This window comes from Salvelinus alpinus, chromosome 8 (assembly GCF_045679555.1).
Source record: "Salvelinus alpinus chromosome 8, SLU_Salpinus.1, whole genome shotgun sequence".
NCBI lineage: Eukaryota > Metazoa > Chordata > Actinopteri > Salmoniformes > Salmonidae > Salvelinus > Salvelinus alpinus.
The window spans coordinates 71,567,442-71,587,454 of NC_092093.1; the positions used below are offsets into that span (position 1 = coordinate 71,567,442).

The 20,013-nt window shown below is 44.9% G+C and overlaps 1 protein-coding gene across 1 annotated transcript in view; it reads left to right on the forward strand.

The window, feature by feature from the left end:
• The first annotated feature begins 1,990 nt into the window (after positions 1 to 1,990).
• Positions 1,991 to 20,013, forward strand: part of trpc1 (transient receptor potential cation channel, subfamily C, member 1) — a 36,076-nt gene continuing 18,053 nt past the window's right edge. Inside the window, exons 1-7 of the mRNA XM_071414926.1 lie at positions 1,991 to 2,561; positions 4,044 to 4,192; positions 5,410 to 5,511; positions 5,703 to 5,905; positions 9,271 to 9,402; positions 13,449 to 13,644; positions 17,545 to 17,881. Coding sequence (XP_071271027.1) covers positions 2,363 to 2,561; positions 4,044 to 4,192; positions 5,410 to 5,511; positions 5,703 to 5,905; positions 9,271 to 9,402; positions 13,449 to 13,644; positions 17,545 to 17,881 — 1,318 coding nt within the window. The 5' untranslated portion in view covers positions 1,991 to 2,362. The remainder of the gene's footprint in view (positions 2,562 to 4,043; positions 4,193 to 5,409; positions 5,512 to 5,702; positions 5,906 to 9,270; positions 9,403 to 13,448; positions 13,645 to 17,544; positions 17,882 to 20,013) is intronic.

The following is a 20,013-nucleotide window of genomic DNA, read 5'->3' on the forward strand; positions in this document are numbered from 1 at the left end:
CCATCAGCTGCCGTACCCATCAGCTGTCGTACCCATCAGCTGCCGTACCCCATCAGCTGTCGTACCCATCAGCTGCCGTACCCCATCAGCTGTCGTACCCATCAGCTGCCGTACCCATCAGCTGTCGTACCCATCAGCTGCCGTACCCCATCAGCTGTCGTACCCCATCAGCTGCCGTAACCCATCAGCTGCCGTAACCCATCATCTGTCGTACCCATCAGCTGCAGTACCCCATCAGCTGCCGTACCCCATCAGCTGTCGTACCCATCAGCTGCCGTACCCATCAGCTGCCGTACCCATCAGCTGTCGTACCCATCAGCTGCCGTACCCCATCAGCTGCCGTACCCATCAGCTGCCGTACCCCATCAGCTGCCGTACCCATCAGCTGCCATACCCCCATCAGCTGCCGTACCCCATCAGCTGCCGTACCCCATCAGCTGCCGTAACCCATCAGCTGCCGTAACCCATCAGCTGTCGTACCCATCAGCTGCCGTACCCATCAGCTGTCGTACCCATCAGCTGCCGTACCCCATCAGCTGTCGTACCCATCAGCTGCCGTACCCCATCAGCTGTCGTACCCATCAGCTGCCGTACCCATCAGCTGTCGTACCCATCAGCTGCCGTACCCCATCAGCTGTCGTACCCCATCAGCTGCCGTAACCCATCAGCTGCCGTAACCCATCATCTGTCGTACCCATCAGCTGCAGTACCCCATCAGCTGCCGTACCCCATCAGCTGTCGTACCCATCAGCTGCCGTACCCATCAGCTGCCGTACCCATCAGCTGTCGTACCCATCAGCTGCCGTACCCCATCAGCTGCCGTACCCATCAGCTGCCGTACCCCATCAGCTGCCGTACCCATCAGCTGCCATACCCCCATCAGCTGCCGTACCCCATCAGCTGCCGTACCCCATCAGCTGCCGTAACCCATCAGCTGCCGTAACCCATCAGCTGTCGTACCCATCAGCTGCCGTACCCCGTCAGCTGTCGTACCCATCAGCTGTCGTACCCCATCAGTTGTCGTACCCATCAGCTGTCGTACCCATCAGCTGCCGTACCCCATCAGCTGCCATACCCCATCAGCTGCCGTAACCCATCAGCTGTCGTACCCCATCAGCTGCCATACCCCATCAGCTGCCGTACCCCATCAGCACCCAGAATATAAACTTGTTCTACTCCAATGTTTGTAAACATGGTTAGTCCTTGCATCCATAGCGCTGTCTGAATTTGAGTGGTTACATTTCTCCAGCCCCGTCCTTTAGCTTTTTTTTGCGAAACAGGTGGCGGGGGAAAACACTTTGTAATTGGTTCAACTGCTGATTGTACCTTGTTTCAACGCCTCATGTTGAAAGATGCATGTGTGCACCATAATTATTAGCCCTCTTAGTGTAATTTTACCATCATTTATCCCAATCTTCCTTGGTTTAATGGTACAATGGCATGTTCATTACCTAAAAGCCCTCTGGTATTAAATGGTGCCGTATAGGCCTATGTGACATTTATCTGCAGTTACACTATGTCCTCAAAGTCATGCTGCTCCTAGACACATTGTCATTATATTGATCTAAAATGCTTTGTATCTTTGTCATCCAAATGTCTTTCTGTGAGGGAAGATGGGAAAGATCACATACAGGCACACACACACACAATGTGCTCATATAATTCCTGTCAGTATGAAGAAATTAGCAAGGTAAATAGCCAATTTGTTGAGATTTTATCTTATGAATGTGCAAATAGAAACTTTGAGACAATATTATTCCAAATTAAACCGCTTATTTGAGCATTATTATTGCAGACTATGATTGTAGTACAGTGTTTTGGAAATACTTCAGGGGCAACTTTATATTTACCTCTCTAAATATGATCACGAAAATGAATGGTTGAAAAACGATTAGAATCATTTCCCTTTATGACACGTCCGCGCTGGGTTTTAGTGGACCGCTGAGAATTCTTGCTGCGCTGTGCCAGCGAGATGAGATTGAGCATGCGCAGCAGCAACACCATCAGGACCAGAGGACTGTCAGGAGCCTGCGAAGCGATGCGAAAAAATTGTGCATGTAAACACGTTGATGGAGAGTTCTATGTATGCACTGACTGCGTGCGGTATGTTTACATCTGATGAAGAATAGCGTATGTCAAAGGGTTATTACGAGGAAACAATTGGGAAGGTCGTTACGCACGCCAAACGCCGACGCTGCGTAAAAAACGGATGAAACGTTAGCAACACGGATGCGACGATAATAATAGCTTACATATTTATTTATTTATTTTTTCCGGGAAGACGTTTACACCTGCCGTTCTTTGGGGGGAAATACATTAACCGTCTTTTTGCAGTATATGTCATCCCATGTGACGGGCTTTCATGGTTAAATGGTCGCTGGCGCCGAGTAGTGGGATGCACATCAGTGTTCTGCCCTACTCCTTCTCCGTCGCAATGGCCGCTCTATATCAGGTCACGGACGTGTCCTCTCCGGATAAATTTCTGGCCCTGAAAGACGTGAGGGAGGTGAAGGAGGAGACTACTCTGGATGAAAAGCTCTTCCTACTGGCCTGTGAGAAAGGTGAGTTATTATAGGCTTCTAGGTGGATTCATTTATCAAAACAATAAATAAGTATATGATGTTATTAACATGGCATTAGAAAAACACGTGACTTTATGACAGCGTAATGTAACATGTTGTTTAAGAAAAGGTGTGAACATGTAGTCTTTTATTCTTTGAAACACTTCATGTCATATCACACTATTATTACCAACAGTCATCCTCTCTTACCTTATGATGGATGAGTGAGTATACTTTGGATGAATGCCTACTGCAGCAGCCCACATGTAGCTACACTGGAAGTTTGCCCACAGGGCTGAGTTTTATTTAACCTAGTGGAGCTATATGCTCTTGTGTAGAGCTATGTGGAGCTATATGCTCTTGTGTAGAGCTATGTGGAGCTATATGCTCTTGTGTAGAGCTATGTGGAGCTATATGCTCTTGTGTAGAGCTATGTGGAGCTATATGCTCTTGTGTAGAGCTATGTGGAGCTATATGCTCTTGTGTAGAGCTATGTGGAGCTATATGCTCTTGTGTAGAGCTATGTGGAGCTATATGCTCTTGTGTGGAGCTATGTGGAGCTATATGCTCTTGTGTGGAGCTATGTGGAGCTATATGCTCTTGTGTAGAGCTATGTGGAGCTATATGCTCTTGTGTAGAGCTATGTGGAGCTATATGCTCTTGTGTGGAGCTATGCTCTTGTGTAAGCGTTGTCATGATTTTGCTAGCCTGTGACAAAGACTATATATTTACTGCATTCTGTATTCTGTCATCCAGGCCAAGTTGAACACACACACACACACACACACACACACACACACACACACACACACACACACACACACACACACACACAGAGAGAGAGAGATATCAAACACATGTACATAATTCCCATGAGAGGAGGGGTATAAAGACAAATAATTTCCATGTGTCAGAAGCAAGAAGCTATGATAATCGTAACAGTATCCTAATGAAATGAGATAGTATTTGAAATCAATGACAAGTGAAGCTGAGGTGGATGTTTTTATAGGGGCCAGCAGGTTGTCCCAGAGAGTCTCACCATATAAAGCCAGTATAAACATGGCTCAACAGACTATCTTTGTCCTTTGATGGAGATTGTTATTGTTACAGTAAGCTGGGAGTGTAGGGTGCTGGAGTGTTGGAGTGGAGCCTACTCTCTGTGTGCAGTGTGCAATCTGCGTCTCTCTCTGTGCATCTGCGTCCCACTCTCTTTCTGTGTGTGTATATGTGTGTGTGTGCGTGGGAGCACCCGTGTGTGTGTGTGTGCATTCGTGTGTCTCTCTGTGTTCTTTTCTTTCTTTCTTTCTTTGTGTGTGTGTGTGTGTGTGATTTTTGTTGCGTGTGTGTGATTTTTTTTTCCTTCTCTGTGTGCATTTTTGTGTGTGTGTTTCTGTGAGTGCGCATTTGTGCGTATGAGTGCGTGTGCATTTTTATGTGTGTGTGTGTGTGTGTTGTGTGTGCTCTAATGTCACACTGTTCCAGGTGACTACTACATGGTGAAGAGACTGCTGGAGGAGAAGACAGAGCTCAATATCAACTGTGTAGACGTGCTGGGGAGAGACGCTGTCACCATCTCTATAGAGAACCAAAACCTGGACATCCTTAAGCTTCTGCTGGAGCACGGCTGCCAGGTAACACACACACACAGACACAGAGCAAGATGCTTCACACAATGTAGCCTCTGGCCCTGCGCTGTTGACTATTTTACTATAACTATCTATCTATCCTGACTCTATTCTCTGTTGTTGTGTCTGTGGTTGGCCCAGACTCTCTCTCTCTCTCTAACCCGGTCCTGTTGTTGTGTTTGGTCCAGGCTCTCTCTCTCTCTCTCTCTCTCTCTCTCTAACCCGGTCCTGTTGTTGTGTTTGGTCCAGTCTCTCTCTCTCTCTCTCTCTCTCTAACCCGGTCCTGTTGTTGTGTTTGGTCCAGGCTCTCTCTCTCTCTCTCTAACCCGGTTCTGTTGTTGTGTTTGGTCCAGGCTCTCTCTCTCTCTCTCTAACCCGGTCCTGTTGTTGTGTTTGGTCCAGTCTCTCTCTCTCTCTCTCTCTCTCTAACCCGGTCCTGTTGTTGTGGTTGGTCCAGGCTCTATCTCTCTCTCTAACCCGGTCCTGTTGTTGTGTTTGGTCCAGGCTCTCTCTCTCTCTAACCCGGCCCTGTTGTTGTGGTAGGTCCAGGCTCTCTCTTTCTCTCTCTCTAACCCGGTCCTGTTGTTGTGTTTGGTCCAGGCTCTCTCTCTCTCGCTCTCTAACCTGGTCCTGTTGTTGTGTTTGGTCCAGGCTCTCTCTCTCTCTAACCTGGTCCTGTTGTTGTGTTTGGTCCAGGCTTTCTCTCTCTCTAACCCGGTCCTGTTGTTGTGTTTGGTCCAGGCTCTCTCTCTCTCTAACCCGGTCCTGTTGTTGTGTTTGGTCCAGGCTCTCTCTCTCTCTAACCAGGTCCTGTTGTTGTGGTTGGTCCAGGCTCTCTCTCTCTCTAACCAGGTCCTGTTGTTGTGTTTGGTCCAGGCTCTCTCTCTCTCTCTAACCCGGTCCTGTTTTTGTGTTTGGTCCAGGCTCTCTCTCTCTCTCTCTAACCCGGTCCTGTTGTTGTGTTTGGTCCAGGCTCTCTCTCTCTCTCTCTCTAACCCGGTCCTGTTGTTGTGTTTGGTCCAGGCTCTCTCTCTCTCTCTCTCTAACCCGGTCCTGTTGTTGTGTTTGGTCCAGGCTTTCTCTCTCTCTAACCCGGTCCTGTTGTTGTGTTTGGTCCAGGCTCTCTCTCTCTCTCTCTCTCTAACCCGGTCCTGTTGTTGTGTTTGGTCCAGGCTTTCTCTCTCTCTAACCCGGTCCTGTTGTTGTGTCTGTGTTTGTCCCAGGCAACAGATGCTCTGTTAGTGGCCATTGACTCGGAGGTGGTGGGAGCTGTGGACATCCTCCTCAACCATCGCCCCAGGAGGTCCTCTAAGCCCTCCATCGCTGTTAGTCTCTTCTCTTCTCCACCATTGTATTATGAAAATAAATGGATTATTACCTGCCACAGCCAAGTGACTGTCCTGACCCTGTATTTTAGAGGAAAAAGTACAAGACATTATCAGGACAACTGAATGCTTTTAGAGGATTAAAGACGGCATCAATAACAACAAGTCTCTTCTCCTTTCCTCTCTGTCAGAAACTGATGCAGCGGATCCAGAACCCTGAGTACTCCACCACCATGGACGTGGCGCCAGTGATCCTGGCGGCCCATAGGAACAACTATGAGATACTGACCATGTTGCTGAAGCAGGATATCTCCCTGCCCAGGCCTCACGCTGTGGGCTGCGAGTGTACTCTCTGTAATGCCAAGAACAAGAAGGACAGCCTACGGCACTCCAGGTAAGATCCTGTAGAACACACACACACACACACACACACACACACACACACACACACACACACACACACACACACACACACACACACACACACACACACACACACACACACACACACACACACACACACACACACTCTCTCTCTCTCTCTCTCTCTCTCTTTCTCTGGGAAGGATTGAATAGCCAAGTAAGTATTCACTATCATACATCCCCCAACATACATAATCTCCCTTTTCAGGGTTGACTGGCTGCATCTGAAATGGCGCCCTATTCTCTATGCAGTGCACTACTTTTGACCAGGGCCCATAGGACTCCCCTATATAGTAGTGCACTATATAAGGAACAGCGTGCCATTTAGGCAGGGTTAGCCTCTAGTTGCACAGGTGACATGTTGGTAGAAATGAGGTAAAACGGATTTCAGTTTCCCTGCAATAAAATCGCCGGCCACTAGTAGGTCCTTCCCCAAAGATTATCCAACATTAATAAACACTGGGAGGTAAGGACTACAGCAGTGGTGTAGCCTACAGGCAATATGGATATCATGTATTATTGATATCTAGGCTACATAGCACAATGATGTGAATCACACTGCTGCTCTCTCATTCAGCTATTTGCACCTTACGAATTGTGGATGTTGTGAATGTGGATGGCTGTTCACAGATGTACACAGAGTGTACAAAACATGAGTAACACCTTCCAAATATTGAGTTTCTACCCCTTTTGCCCTCAGAACAGTCTCAATTCATCAGGGCATGAACTCTACAAGGTGTCAAAAGCAATCCACTGGGATGCTGGCCCATGTTGACTCCAATGCTTCCCACAGTTGTTTCAATTTGACTGGATGTCCTTTGGGTGGTGGACCATTCTTGATATACACGGGAAACTGTTGAGCGCAAAAACCCCAGCAGCATTGCAGTTCTTGACGCACTCAAACCGTTGCTCCTGGCATCTACTACCATACCCTGTTCAAAGGCACTTAAATACAGTATTTTGTCTTGCCGATTCACCCTCTGAATGGGACACATACACAATCCATGTCTCAATTGTCTCAAGGCTTAAAAATGCTTTAACCTGTCTCATCCCCTTCATCTACACGGATTAAAGTAGATTTAAGTGATATCAATAAGGGATCATGGCTTTCACCTGGATTCACCTGGTCAGTCTATGTCATGGAAAGACCAGGTGTTCTTAATGTTTTGTACACTCAGTGTATGTGTATTTTAACCCAATAATAGTCGAATTGAAGAAGTTTTAGATGCCTATCAATCGTTGTTTTTGCGACTGGGGGTGTATCCATTAAGGAAACCGTTTACTGTTGAAGAACCAAACAGAAGAAAACAGATAAAAATGTGAGTTTATTTTGGACAAATTCAGGTACGTCTCACCCCTTTTCATTCCGTTCACTTACGTTTAAGAAATGTTTTGCAACAGAATTGGCGTAATGAATATGCCCCTTTGGACAGCCAGAATAAAATGCGCTCTTGCAATAGCCGCATAGTGCGGATCCCAGCCTATGGAATAAAAGTTCCTCCCTTCTAAACTCCACCTTGGTATTGTGCTCCATACTGTCAAAAACGAGTTTAATTTAAGAAGACCACGAGTGGAGCTTTTATTCCTCAATCAAGACACATGCTCAAACTCGCAGACTTTTGATAGACTTAGACAGCTGCAAATTATCAAGATATCAAAGTGTCACCAACAAACATGTAAACCTCTGTATTCAAGGCATGCCATTCCGAGAGCAGCATTTATTTTTCAACTCAAATCAATGAGCCCAATCTCTCTTCCATGACAACAAAATCATAAACAACAAGGTAGGCTAATTAGTTCTTACTTTTAGGGTTACGCTCATGTTAAACAATTTGGCTTATCTATATTTCCAAGTCCTACTTTTGAAGATCAATGGGTATTAAATGAATTGGAATGACTGGAAATCTGACAGATTGTTTTTTTATTTTAATAAAACCTAATCGTATTATTATCTGTAGTAGAGAGCAATGGGTTAGAAGAAGCCTACATAACCAAACCTTAAAGTAAAATGCAACAACCATTTATGGCCAGCTACGTAAACTCTAACATTGATTTATCCTGCAATGGATGTCGTTCAATTGGTAATATTCATTTTTGTCTTCTTCTAATGCCTTTTAAACAGGTTGACATTTATTGGGATGAGTCTTGTCCTTGATTCAGAACCGAGAAGTTTCCTCTAGATGGGCCAGCTGCAGAGTCAAAATTGCCAATATTGTAAAAATGTATGAAAACAAAATGTTGCTTTTTGGTCTTATTTTAAGGTAGGGTAAGGCATTATGGGTTGGCAGTGTGGTTAATGTTAGAGTTAAGGTTAGGTTTAAAACTCTGCAGAGCTGCCTCCAGAACAAGATTACCGTAATTATGAAAAATGCTACTTTGCGCCTCTTAAAGGGAATATAATCTAGAAGTAACTGAAAGTAATCAGATTATATTACTGAGTTTGGGTAATCCAAAAGTTATGTTACTGATTACACTTTTGGACAGGTAACTAGTAACTGTAATGGACTGCATTTAGAAAGTAACCTACCCAACCCTCCATTTTGGACACAATGACTGACTCCACTGACCAGAGCTGGATGACTTGTCTTACACAGACATTAGGAAAAACTTAGCACTCTTATCTTTGAAGCAATAGGACAATTTCTGGGTTTCTGTTTAGAAGTATTAGCAGGAATCAATGCTATGTTCTGCTTGGTGTTTATATTCTAACTGTATGACAGAAGCCTCCCACACAGCCCACTGTGAATCAGCACACAGATCACAACAGCATGTCGATGGGAATAAGTTTTAAATAGATACAGAACAAGGAACAAGGAGTTTTAAATAGGTACAGAACAAGGAACAAGAAGTCAAATGATGTAAACTTTTAAAAACAGCTTTGTGACTCTTGTCTTCTCTCTCTCTCTGTCTGTCTGTCTGTCTGTCTGTCTGTCTGTCTGTCTCTCTCTCTGTCTGTCTGTCTGTCTGTCTGTCTGTCTGTCTGTCTGTCTGTCTGTCTGTCTGTCTGTCTGTCTGTCTGTCTGTCTGTCTGTCTGTCTGTCTCTCTCTCTCTCTCTCTCTCTCTCTCTCTCTCTCTCTCTCTCACTCTCTCTGTCTCTCTCTCCCTTCCTCTATCTCCCCCTCCCTCCCTCCCTCCCTCCCTCCCTCCCTCCCTCCCTCCCTCCCTCCCTCCACCTACTCTTCCCTCCCTCTTGCTTTCTTTCTCCCTTTCTCCTTCCTTTCTCCTTATCTTCATCTTTCATTCCCTTCCTACCTCCTTCTCCCACAACTCTCTCCCTCCTTACTTCAACCTCCTCTCACCGCCCTCCCTCCCTGGCTCCCCTACCAACCCCCCAGGTTTCGTCTGGACATCTACAGGTGCCTGGCCAGCCCGTCTCTGATTATGCTGACCGAGGAGGACCCCATCCTCAGGGCCTTTGAGCTGAGTGCAGACCTCAGGGAGCTCAGCCTGGTCGAGGTGGAGTTCAGGTACGCCACACACACACACACAGACACACACACACACACACACACAAACATCAGGTGAGTTCAGGTGAGAGCTTCTAGCAGGACACTCAAAGGCAGGGATCATCAACTTAAAATAATATATATATATATATATCTTAATCGGATGGTCGGGGGGCCGCAAGAAGATAATAAACAGATAAACAGATAATATTTTATTTCAAACAAACTTCCTTACATTTGTATACAAACACATGCAAGTCTCTCTATTGTGCGTGAGAATAAATTGAAACAGATTTCCAAAATTAAAATCACTTGGAGCTGATTTCCTGGTGTTTTTTTACAGTCTTTTATGTCCAACAATGAAGATTGGGGGGGTTGCCAGTTGGGGAACCCTGCTCAAAGGCTTCCTTCCATCAGTGGTGTAAAGTAGTTAAGTAAAAAATACTTTAAAGTAAGTACTACTTAAGTAGTTTTGGGGGTATCTGTACTTTACTATTTATATTTTTGACATGTTTGACTTTTAATTCACTACATTCCTATAGAAAATAATGTACTTTTTACTCCATACTCCATCCCTGACTCCGAAAAGTACTCGTTACATTTTGAATGCTTAGCAGGACAGGAAAATGGTACAATCCACGCACTTATAACATCCCTGGTCTTCCCGACTGCTTCTGATCTGGCGGACTTTGTAAATGATGCTGGAGTGTGTCCCTGGCTACCAGTAAATAAATATGTGCCGTCTGGTTTGCTTAATATAAGGATACTTTTGATACTTCAGTATATTTAAAACCAAACACCTTTAGACTTTTACTGAAGTAGTATATTACTGGGTGAGTATGATAGTTGTGTACTTTTTCCACCACTGCCTTCTATAGCCTTCTATAAGGGCTGTGTTTCTGTCCTATGACTGGTTTATGGCTGGATGTATGGGTATAAGGGATCTTTCAGATTCCACTCTGCATAGCTACTAGTTTCTCAATTAACTGAAGCTAAAAGACTGACAGGTGTTACTGATTGGACTATCCTGGCTAAATAAATTCTATGAAATTATATTACTTAAAGCTGGAATACGTAAAGGGGGAAACAGCGCCACTGTTCACACGAGCACCTTTGTTATTGTTTTTGTTTTGTTAATGAAACGGAGGAGAGGAGCATCCAGCGTTGTGCTAAAAAAAGTCACACCTGCAATGACGTCAGAGGGGAAAAATGTATTTGTTGTTTGCAGTAACTTCTTTGTTTTTGTAATATCCAAAACGGACATAGCAGTTTCGCAGCTACGAATTTCAGCTTTCAGCCGTTTTGCTCATTCTGTGTGTCTTTGACACCCACTCTTCCTCCTTTTCTTCCTGTTCTTCCTCTTCATCATCGTCAAATAAAATAAAATGTATTTCTTACATCAGCTGATATCTCAAAGTGCTGTACAGAAACTCAGCCTAAAACCCCAAACAGCATGCAATGCTGCACCTCAGGAGTGAATGTCAGTTGGCTTTTCATAGCCGATCATTCAGAGTATCTCTACTGCTCCTGCTGTCTCTAGAGAGTTGAAAACAACAGGTCTGGGACAGGTAGCACGTCCGGTGAACAGGTAAGGGTTCCATAGCCGCAGGCAGAACAGTTGAAACTGGAGCAGCAGCACGGCCAGGTGGACTGGGGACAGCAAGGAGTCATCAGGCCAGGTAGTCCTGAGGCATGGTCCTAGGGCTCAGGTCCTCCGAGAGAGAGAAAGAAAGAATTAGAGAGAGCATACTTAAATTCACACAGGACACCGGATAAGACAGGAGAAATACTCCAGATATAACAGACTGACCCTAACCCCCCGACACATAAACTACTGCAGCATAAATACTGGAGGCTGAGACAAGAGGGGTCGGGAGACACTGAGGCCCCGTCCGACGATACCCCCAGACAGGGCCAAACAGGCAGGATATAACCCCACCCACTTTGCCAAGCACAGCCCCCACACCACTAGAGGGATATCTTGAACCACCAACTTGCCATCCTGAGACAAGGCCGAGTATAGCCCACAAAGATCTCCGCCACAGCACAACCCAAGGGGGGGCGCCAACCCAGACAGGAAGATCACGTCAGTGACTCAACCCACTCAAGTGACGCACCCCTCCTAGGGACGGCATGGAAGAGCACCAGTAAGCCAGTGACTCAGCCCCTGTAATAGGGTTAGAGGCAGAGAATCCCAGTGGAGAGAGGGGAACCGGCCAGGCAGAGACAGCAAGGGTGGTTCGTTCCTCCAGTGCCTTTCCATTCACCTTCACACTCCTGGGCCAGACTACACTCAATCATAGGACATACTGAAGAGATGAGTCTTCAATAAAGACTTAAAAGTTGAGACCGAGTCTGCGTCTCTCACATGGGTAGCTAGACCATTCCAGAGAAATAGAGCAGTTAAGAGGCCTGCGTCTTGTGACCGTCGCGTACGTGTAGGTATGTACGGCAGGACCAAACCGGAAAGATAGGTAGGAGCAAGCCCATGTAATGCTTTGTAGGTTAGCAGTAAAACCTTGAAATCAGCCCTTGCCTTAACAGGAAGCCAGTGTAGGGAGGCTAGGACTGGAGTAATATGATCAAATGTTTATTTCTAGTCAAGATTCTAGCAGCCGTGTTTAGCACTAACTGAAGTTTATTTAGTGCTTTATCCGGGTAGCCGGAAAGTAGAGCATTGCAGTAGTCTAACCTAGAAGTGACAAAAGCATGGATTAATTTTTCTGCATCATTTATGGACAGAAAGTTTCTGGTTTTTGCAACGTTACGTAGATGGAAAAAGCTGTCCTTGAAACAGTCTTGATATGTTCGTCAATAGAGAGATCAGGGTCCAGAGTAACGCCGAGGTCATTCACAGTTTTATTTGAGACGACTGTACAACCATCAAGATTAATTGTCAGATTCAACAGAATATCTCTTTGTTTCTTGGGACCTAGAACAAGCATCTCTGTTTTGTCCGAGTTTAAAATTAGAACATTTGCAGCCATCCACTTCCTTATGTCTGAAACACAGGCTTCCAGCGAGGGCAATTTTGGGGCTTCACCATGTTTCATCAAAATGTACAGCTGTGTGTCATCTTCATAGCAGTGAAAGTTAACATTATGTTTACGAATGACATCACCAAGAGGTAAAATATATAGTGAAAACAATAGTGGTCCTAAAACGGAATCTTGAGGAACACTGAAATTTACAGTTGATTTGTCAGAGGACAAACCATCCACAGAGACAAACTGATATCTTTCCAACAGATAAGATCTAAACCAGGCCAGAACTTGTCCATGTAGACCAATTTGGGTTTCCAATCTCTCCAAAAGAATATGGTGATCGATGGTATCAAAAGCTGCACTAAGGTCTAGGAGCATGAGGACAGATGCAGAGCCTCGGTCTGATGCCATTAAAAGGTCATTTACCACCTTCACAAGTGCAGTCTCAGTGCTATGATGGGGTCTAAAACCAGACTGAAGCATTTCGTATACATTGTTTGTCTTCAGGAAGGCAGTGAGTTGCTGCGCAACAGCTTTTTCATTTTTTTGGAGAGGAATGGGAGATTCGATATAGGCCGATAGTTTTTTATATTTTCTCGGTCAAGGTTTGGCCTTTTCAAGAGAGGCTTTATTACTGCCACTTTTAGTGAGTTTGGTACACATCCGGTGGATAGAGAGCCGTTTATTATGTTCAACATAGGAGGGCCAAGCACAGGAAGCAGCTCTTTCAGTAGTTTAATTGGAACTACTGAAAGAGCTGCTATGTCTTCCTCCTCTTCTCTCATCTCCTCCTCCCTTCTCCTTCCCACTCCTCATCCTCTTCCCCCTCTCCTCACCTCTCCTCCTCCTCTTCCCGCTCTCCTCTTTTCCCTCTCCTCTTGCCCTTCTCCTCTCTTCTTCCCCCTCTCCTCTCCTCTTTCCCCTCTCCCCTCTTCCACCTCTGCTCTCCTCTTCCCCCTCTTCTCCCTCTCCTCTTCCCCCTCTCCCCTCCTCTTCCCCCTCTCCCTCTCCCCTCCTTTTCCCCTCTGCTCTCCTCTGCTCTCCTCTTCCCACTTTCCTCTCCTCTCCTTTTCATGGTTCCAGGAATGACTATGAGGAGCTGGCTAAGCAGTGTAAGATGTTTGCTAAGGATCTCCTGGCCCAGGCACGTAACTCCAGAGAACTGGAGGTGATCCTCAACCACATGGCCAATGAGGACACAGTGGACAAGAGAGGCCTGATGGAGGAACGCATGAACCTCAGCCGGCTCAAACTAGCTATCAAGTACAACCAGAAAGAGGTGAGACTCAAAATAACTGGCCATCAAGTACCAGTATGTTCAGGTAATTCTTCTAAAGTTTTCCAGAAATCCTTCCTTGGAAGATTCCCAGACCTGGGAATTTTGCAACCCTAGGTATTTGGTATTTTATTAGGATCCCCATAAACTGTTGCAAAAGCAGCAGCTATTCTTCCTGGGGTCCACACAAAACATGAAACATTACATAATACAGAACATTAATAGACAACAGCAGCTCAAGGACAGATATGTAGGCACACGTAGCCTACATATCAATACATACACACACTATCTAGGTTAAATAGAGAGGCGTTGTGCCGTGAGGTGTTGCTTCATATGTTTTTTGAAACCAGGTTTGCTGTTTATTTGAGCAATATGAGATGGAACGGAGTTAATGGCTCTATATAATACTGTACGCTTTCTTGAATTTGTTCTGGATTTAGGTACTGTGAAAAGACCCCTAGTGGCATGTCTGGTGGGGTAAGTGTGTGTCAGAGCTGTGTGTTAGTTGACTATGCAAAAATTTTGGATTTTCAACACATTAATGTTCCTTATAAAAAGAAGAAGTGATCCAGTCATTCTCTCCTCAACTCTTAGCCAAGAGAGACTGGCATGTTTAGTATTTATACCAGCCCTCTTATTACAACGAAGAGCAAGACGTGCCGCTCGGTTCTGGGCCAGCTGCAGCTTAACTAGGTCTTTCCTTGCAGCACTCAACCACACGACTGGACAATAATCAAGATAAGACAAAAGTGTGGTGTCAAAAAGCAGAGCATCTCATTATTACAGGCATACCTCTCCCCATCTTTACAACCATTGAATCTATATGTTTTGACCATGACAGTTTACAATCTAAGGTAACGCCATGTAATTTATTCTCCTCAGCTTGTTCAACAGCCACACCATTCATTACCAGATTCAGCTGAGGTCTAGAACTTAGGGAAGGATTTGTACCAAATACAATGCTCTTAGTTTTAGAGATGTTCAGGACCAGTGTATTACTGGCCACACATTCCAAAACAGACTGCAACTCTTTATTAAGGGTTTCAGTGCCTTCATTAGCTGTGGTTGCTGATGCATGTATGGTTGAATCATCAACATACATGGATACCCCTTCTTTTTTTTAATGCCATTTGCAGGTCATTGGTAAAAATAGAAAAGAGTAGAGGACATAGAGAGCTGCCCTGCGGTACACCACACTTTACATGTTTGACATTAGAGTAGCTTCCATTAAAGAAAACCCTTTGAGTTCTATTAGATAGATAGCTCTGAATCCACGATATGGCACATACATTTTTTCAAGAACAGGTTATGGTCAATAATATCAAAGGCTGCACTGAAATCTAACAGTATAGCTCCCACAATCTTCTTATTACAAATTTCTTTACACCAATCATCAGTCATTTGTGTCAGTGCAGTACATGTTGAGTGCCCTTTTCTATAAGCATGCTGAAAGTCTGTGGTTTGTTTTGTTGACAGAGAAATAGCAAACACATTTTTTTCCAACAGTGTTAAGAGCTGGCAGCAAGCTTATTGGTCTGCTGTTAGAACCAGCAAAGGCCGCTTTACCACTTTTGGGTAGTGGAATTACTTTGGCTTCCCTCCAGGCCTGAGGACAAAGACTTTCCTCTAGGCTCAGATTAAAGATATGACAGATAGGAGTGGCTATAGAGTCAGCTACCATCCTCAGTAGCTTTCCATCTAAGTTGTCAATGCCAGGAGGCTTGTCATTATTGATCGATTACAAAAAACAATCCAACTCTCCCACACTAACTTGACAAAATTCAAATTTACAATGCTTTTCTTTCATTATTAGTTTTTTATGCATGAGTACAATGGCCCACTGTTCGTTGTTGGCATTTCCTGTATTGTGATCACTGCATCCAATGGGTACGGATACAGCTTTAGAACAAGGTTCTACAGTATTAGTTAAAATGTGAATCGATGGGGCCTCCTGAGTGGTGCAGTGGCCTAAGGTACTGCATCGCAGTTGCTAGCTGTGCTGCTAGAGATTCTGGTTCGAGTCCAGGCTCTGTCACAGCCGACCGGGAGACCCATGGGACGGTGCACAATTGGCCCAGCGTCGACTGGGTTAGGGGAGGGTTTGGCTGGCAGGGATGTTCTTGTTCCATCGTGCTTTAGCGACTCCTGTGGTGGGCCGGGTGTAATGCACGCTGACACGTTCGCCAAGTGTACACAGTGGTGCGGCTGGCTTCCCGGGTTAAACGGGCATTGTGTCAAGAAGCAGTGCGGCTTGGTGGGGTCATGTTTAGGAGGATGCATGGCTCTCGACCTTATTCTCTCCCAAGTTCGTACGGGAGTTGCAGCGATGAGACAAGACTGCAACTACCAATTGGTTACCATGAAATTTGGGAGAAAAAGGGAAAAAATAAATACAAATAAAATAAAATGTGATTGATATATTATGTGGATGATCTTGTTCCTGTAGTGTTTGTAAACACCATGGTAGGTTGATTAATAACCTGAACCAGATTACAGGCACTGGTTACAGTGAGAAGCTTCCAGCTTGATGAAAACCAGTCAATATTTAGGTTCCCAAGAAAGTAGACCTCTCTTTTTACATCACATACACTTTCAAGCATTTCACACATATTATTTAGATACTGACAGCTTGATGAAAACCAGTCAATATTCAGGTTCCCAAGAAAGTAGACCTCTCTTTTTACATCACATACACTATCAAGCATTTCACACATATTATTTAGATACTGACCGTTAGCACTTGGTGGCCTATAGAATCTCCCCTAAAGAAAGAGTTTTAGATGTGCCAAGTGACCCTGAAACCACAACGCGTCAATAACACTTGACATAAGAGGCTCATAGTGTCCATCATATAGAAGCAGAAAGAGGTGAGGGAGGGAGGGACCACTCCCTCACATGCATTAGCATACAGCGCTAGGCTAAACAAATAAAAAATGATGAATAGGTGGAAATCGTTGACAGTTGAAAGCACTGTTTTTATAGCAGGCATCATTTATATTTCTATATATACAGAACATACATCATGTGAACAGTTTGGGCTGTTTTATTGTAGCCTACACAGACAATAGCAGACTGCTAGTTGTAGCCTACACAGACAATAGCAGACTGCTAGGTAAAGAGGGTGATTATAGTGAATGACTATTCATCACATAAAACGGGAAGTCCACAACATGTGTTTTTCCTGTAGTTGTCTGGTGGAAATATGACCCTGATTTAGCTATGGTCTCTCCAGGCTACATCCAACCGAGGACAGGACCAGCTCAGACCAGAGCAGAGACAGACTGTTATGAGGGTGGATGTTTGAAGCTGTTCTTTTATTTATAACTGTGCTTGCTCAGCCTGGCAGGTTGTGTTTGGATTTATATTTTATATCACAGTGAGGCTCGAGCATGCTGCTACCATTCTGTCTCACATTGATAAATTATGCTAATAAGAGCTCCTCTAGTACCAGAACCTGGAAGAGAGAAAGAAAGAGGGATAGAGAAAGAAAGAGAGAGAGAGAGAGGGAGAGAGAGAACTTGTGCAGCAGAGCCCTAAACACTTTCTCTTCATAGCCTTGACTGAATCTGTGTTTGATAAACATGCCTCCTATTTCTGTTTTGTGTCAGTGGTGGTATGAGGATAACATTAGTACCGTTTGTTATGACTGGGAACAAACCATAAAGATGGGATCATGTACAGTTTTCCACAGAAAACAAATCCAAGGCAAGACACGTGATAAGCAAGCACACTGTTGACAATGTGCATGTACCGTATTCTGGAATGAATTACCATTCTGAATAACCCTTTACTTCTTCTCTCTTTGTTTCCCTGTTGACTCCTACATCTCCATCCACATCATTGTTCTGTGGCGCCTCCTACTGTCCCTGCATGGCACCACCTCCTCCCCACCCCCTCCAGTTTGTGGCCCAGTCCAACTGCCAGCAGTTCCTCAACACCGTCTGGTTCGGCGAGACGGCCAGCTACCGGCGTAAACACACGTGTCTGAAGATGTCCACGGTACTGAGCGTGGCGGTGCTGTGGCCGCTGCTCTCCCTGTGCTACCTGGTGGTGCCGCGCTCCCGCGTGGGCCATATCATCCACACGCCCTTTGTCAAGTTCATCATACACAGTGCCTCCTACTTCACCTTCCTCCTGCTCATCAACCTGTACTCTCTGGTGTATAACGAGGGCAAGAAGAACACCATGGGTCCTGCCCTGGAGATGATCGACTACCTGCTCATACTCTGGATCATAGGTGAGACGTCCTTCCATCTCCTCTCCCCTCCTCTTCTCCTGCCCTCTCCCCTTCTTCCCTCTCATCTCCCCTCCTCTAGTGTCCTCTCCCCTTCCCTCCCCTCCGCTCCTGTCCCCTCCCCTCCTCTCATGTCCTCTCCTGTCCTCTCTCCTCCCCTCCTCGCCTTCCCTCTCCACTCCCCTCCTCCCCTCTCCTCCCCTCCGCTCCTCTCCTCTCCCCTCTTCTCCTGTCCTCTCCCCTCTTCTCCTGGCCTGGCCTGTCCCCTCCTCTCCTGGCCTGTCCCCTCCTCTCCTGTCCCCTCCTCTCCTCTCCTGTCCTGTCCTCTCACCTCCTATCCTGTCCAGTCCTCTCCCCTCTTCTGTCCTCTCCCCTCCTCTCCTGGCCTGGCCTGGCCTGTCCTCTCCTCTCCTGTCCTGTCCTCTCACCTCCTATCCTGTCTAGTCCTCTCCTGTCCCCTCCCCTCCTCTCCTGTCCCCTCCTCTCCTGTCCTCTCACCTCCTATCCTGTCCAGTCCTCTCCTGTCCCCTCCCCTCCTCTCCTGTCCCCTCCTCTCCTCTCCTGTCCTGTCCTCTCACCTCCTATCCTGTCCAGTCCTCTCCTGTCCTGTCCTGTCCTCTCACCTCCTATCCTGTCCAGTCCTCTCCTGTCCTGTCCCTGGATCATCATTTTAAATATACAGTGGGGTCTGAAATTATTGACACCCTTGATAAAGATGAGCAATAATGACTGTATAAAATAAATAATACAACTTTTTTTCCAAAAGGTAAGGGTCAAAAAGAGTCTTTTAAATAAAGTGGTCAAATGTTTGGCAGTTCGTCCAATATTCCTGTCACGCAATGACTACATCAAGCTTGTGACTGCTTTTGTCAGTTCGTTTTGGTTGTGTTTCAGATGATTTTGTGCGCAATAAAAATGAATGGTGAATAATGTATTATGTCATTCTAGAGTCACTTTTATTGTAAATAAGAATATAATATGTTTCTAAAGACTTCTACATGAAGGTGGATGCTACCATGATTACAGATAATCCTGAATGAATCGTCAATAATGATGAGTGAGAAAGTTACAGAGGGTCAAAGATCAAACCCCCAAGACTTGCTTACCTCTCACCATTACCAATAACAGGGGAGGTTAGCATTTTTGGGGGGTTATGATCTTTGACCCTCTGTAACTTTCTGTGTCATTATGACTCCGTAATGACCCAATACATTATTTACCACTCATTAGTATTGGCCACAATATGATCTGAAACACAACCAAAACGAACTGAAAATGCATCCAACAAGCTTGATGTGGTCATTGCATTATAAGAATATGGGACCAAATACTAAACTCTTGGCTACTTTATTTATACAAATCTTTAGGGGTGTCAATAATTTTGACCCTTACCTTTCTGAGAAGAAAAGTATTACTTGTTAAACAAAATCTCTTTCTCTGAGCAATTGTATTAGTATATAATAAAATAATGTCAAATTTTTTGGAGCATAAAATAAGGTCCGTTTTTTAATTATTTATTTAAAACAGTCATTTTTGCTCATCTGTATGAAGGGTGCAATCATTTTGGACCCCATTGTATTTTTGGGGGGTGTATTTTCATCTTATTGTGACAGACATAGATGAGGGGTAACGTGTATGTGCTGCGGGCAACAGTGTTACCTGCTAGCCTCAGGCACAGGTAAGAGATCATTTACAGTGCCATCAGAAAGTACTCACACACCTTTTCCATATTTTGTTGTTACATTTGTTACAGTCTGAATTTCAGATTGACTCAATTGAGATTGTTCTCTCACTGGCCTACACACAATACCCCATAATGTCAAAGTGGAAATATATTTTTCAGCATTTTAAAAAAATGTATAAAAAATTGTTATGGCAAGCCTAAATAAGTTCAGTAGTTAAAATTTGATTAACAAGTCACATAATAAGTTGCATGGACTCACCCTGTGTATAATAATAAATAAAGGTTAAAAAAATAATTTAAATCAAATGTATTTATATAGCCCTTCTTACATCAGCTGATATCTCAAAGTGCTGTACAGAAACCCAGCCTACAACCCCAAACAGCAAGCAATGTAGGTGTAGAAGCACGGTGGCTAGGAAAAACTCCCTAGGCCAAAACCTAGGAAGAAACC